The sequence below is a fragment of the Solanum dulcamara genome, chromosome 10, assembly GCF_947179165.1.
Source record: "Solanum dulcamara chromosome 10, daSolDulc1.2, whole genome shotgun sequence".
NCBI lineage: Eukaryota > Viridiplantae > Streptophyta > Magnoliopsida > Solanales > Solanaceae > Solanum > Solanum dulcamara.
The window spans coordinates 59,441,260-59,444,258 of NC_077246.1; the positions used below are offsets into that span (position 1 = coordinate 59,441,260).

Here is a 2,999-nt window from a genome sequence, read left to right on the forward strand (position 1 = left end):
TGTATTCAAATTTGAGACCAGTTATACTTCACAACTCTCATGATCACTGAGTTAATTAAGATTAAAATAACTTGCTAGAAAACTCTCTATAGAAGATTTGTAGATACATTCTAAATCTTTACGACGTTTATCATGTAAGATCACCCTTAATTATAATTATGGCACTAGTATTTTATATATGTTTACTTAATTCATTTTTCTTCCCTTAAAGAAACATTTGTACATGAATGAACTAAAATGTGCATTCAATGTCTTGACACAATAAATATGATGTTCTCTCAGATCATTGTGTTGATATGTAAACTATAACTTAATATATAACTCATCCATCAGTATATAAAGCTTGATTTAGTTAAAACTAACTATAAATTAGCAAAGTAAAACTAATTAGATCAGTCTTAAGTCACTTTCACTACTTATTATTTGATGGCTGAATTCAGAATGTCCCTGCCTTAAGTCACAAGAGGTTCAAGATTCTTCAGTTGCTCGACGACTTGTGTCATCCTTGGCCTGTCAGGAAGGGATTCTGTAGTACACTTTAGAGCCAAATGCAGCATGTCCATCAACTTGTCCTCCGAATCTTGCTCCCATAAACTCGTATAGAAGATATCCTGTATCTTATCATCGCGCAACAACATGTTCACCCATGAAACAATATTGAATCCGTTCTCATACAGACAAAAAGAGGGATCTAAAACTCTTTTGTCCGAGAGCAACTCCAGAAGCACGATACCATAGCTGTAAACATCGGCCTTGTCTGACACACGACTTGTTAAGGCGTATTCTGGTGCAACATAACCAAAAGTACCTGCTACACCTGTGTTAGTGGAGGTATCTGTTCCCATGATCCTTGACAAACCAAAATCGGACAAATAAGCATTAACCTCATTGTCCAATAATATGTTGCTAGGCTTCACATCCCGGTGTACAATACGCGGGGTACATTGATCATGTAAAAATGCTATTGCTAAACCAATGTCCAGGGCAATTTTATGCAACACTTTAAAGTTAAAAACTCTGTTGGCTCTGTCTTGTATAAATTTCTCCAAGTTGCCTCCCGGGAGAAAATTATAAATGAGGAACATATCCGTGTCACTTGCATAATACCCAATCAGTGTAATGAGATTGGGGTGACTAATGTTTCCGAGGCTTTGAATTTCCGCGTGGAACTGGACAAATCCTTGACATCTATCAACTAGGAGCCTCTTTACAGCCAGTGTAAGTCCAGAGGAAATTTCTGCTCTATACGTTGAACCAAAACCGCCAGTTCCAATGCAGTTGCTCCAGCTAAAGTGTCTGGTAGCTTGAACGATTTTTTCATATGTCAAAGCTACTCCAGCATCCTTGAAAATTGTAACTTCGCCTCTTTTAAGTGATTTCAAGGCCTCAATTTTAGGATTTGATGTCTGCTTCTTCATTTTGCGCTTATACAAGACAATAAGGATAGCAAGAACAGAAGCAATGACAGTTGCAGATACTGCAGCAGCAATCTCATAGGCAGTAACTCCTCTCTTACCATTTTCAGATTGAGGCACTTGTGGAGGAGCTGCATCACTTTGGGACTCATTGGATTGTTGACTCATTGGCGGTGTTAAAGACAACGACATCATTGGGGTGACTGAAAGAAAAGAGTTCCCAAAGAAGCTACACCGGCTTATCACCGATGAAAAGGATAGATTATTGAATGAGATGTTGCATACATGAAGTGATATCATATTTTCCAAACCTGAAGGAATTTCACCACTAAATGTATTGTTGTTAAGCAATAGAACTTCAAGTTTTCGAAGCTCACCAAGCTCAGAAGGGATTACACCAGAAAATGCATTTGAACTCAACGAAACTGTCCTTAAGTGGCTACATTTCCCCAATACACGCGGAATTTCCCCTTGTAGGAAATTAAATGACAAATCTAAAACTTCAAGATCCCTGCATTTAACTCCCAAGCTAACTGGAACACGCCCAATTAATCGATTAAATGACAAATTAAGCACCCTTAACTTTTCAAAACCACCTATGAACCCTGGAATGGCATCATTTACACCATTTCCTGCTAAATTCAATACACTCAATAACCTACATTGTGCTAGAGAAGGTGGAAACCTCCCTACAATTCTGTTAAATCCCAAATTAACAACTCTCAGTTTTCTCAATACCGCAAAATTATAACTCGAAAAATCACCCTGAATGGAATTCCCTAGTACATCAAGAACTTCAAGATTCTCCAATTCCCATATCTGAACAGGAATTTCACCAGTAAGATCATGAAATGGAAGAGACAGAACCTTCAGCTCTTCGAGGTATCCAACAACATGAGGCAGATTCCCAATAAGTTTATCAGCATTGTTACCTCTTATTCTCAATTCTAAAACCCTTGATGAATTCGCGTTGCACGACACACCATACCAAGAACAGTAGCTAGAATTGTCTGATTTCCAACTGGACAAAATCCCAGAAGGATCAATGAATGATTTCTTGAATTCCAACAAAGCCATTTTCTCAGAAACCACCACTTCATTTCCAGAAGCTGAAAATGGACAAGATGACAAAACAAATGTTATCAAGAACAAAATCAGAGTTGTTGAAAACTGCATTTTCATTGTTAAGAACACAACCCCAGATGTCAAAATCATATCTATAAGCCTCAGTTTTCAAATTCAAATACAAAAAAGAAGATTCTATAATTTGAAACTTAAGAAAGAAGACAACTTTCTGTGTATGAACTTCAAAAAAGAGAAGAAGAAACAAATCTGATATTTCTTCTTCTAGTGACTAACTGCTCTAATGTGAGATGTTTTATTACTGTATAATTATTTTTTCAAACAACAATAATGTGATATTTATACTGTGAAGTAGGATCTTCATTGGGTCCCAAAAGTGGACTTTACAAGTTTCTGTAGGGTCTCACATTTTCCTCTCTTCATGGATTATATTAGTAATAACTAATTCATTTGAAAATATTTCACAGTCAAATTAATTAATTTTTAAAGTTAAATTAAATT

General features: G+C 36.3%; 1 protein-coding gene across 1 annotated transcript; it reads right to left on the reverse strand.

Moving 5' to 3' along the window:
- Positions 1-381: 381 nt before the first annotated feature.
- On the reverse strand, positions 382-2,633 carry LOC129871058 (probable LRR receptor-like serine/threonine-protein kinase RPK1). Its single transcript, XM_055945923.1, has one exon. It carries the CDS (start codon positions 2,628-2,630, stop codon positions 453-455), a length of 2,178 nt encoding a protein of 725 aa, XP_055801898.1. The 5' UTR covers positions 2,631-2,633; the 3' UTR covers positions 382-452.
- Between the last annotated feature and the right edge of the window lie 366 nt (positions 2,634-2,999).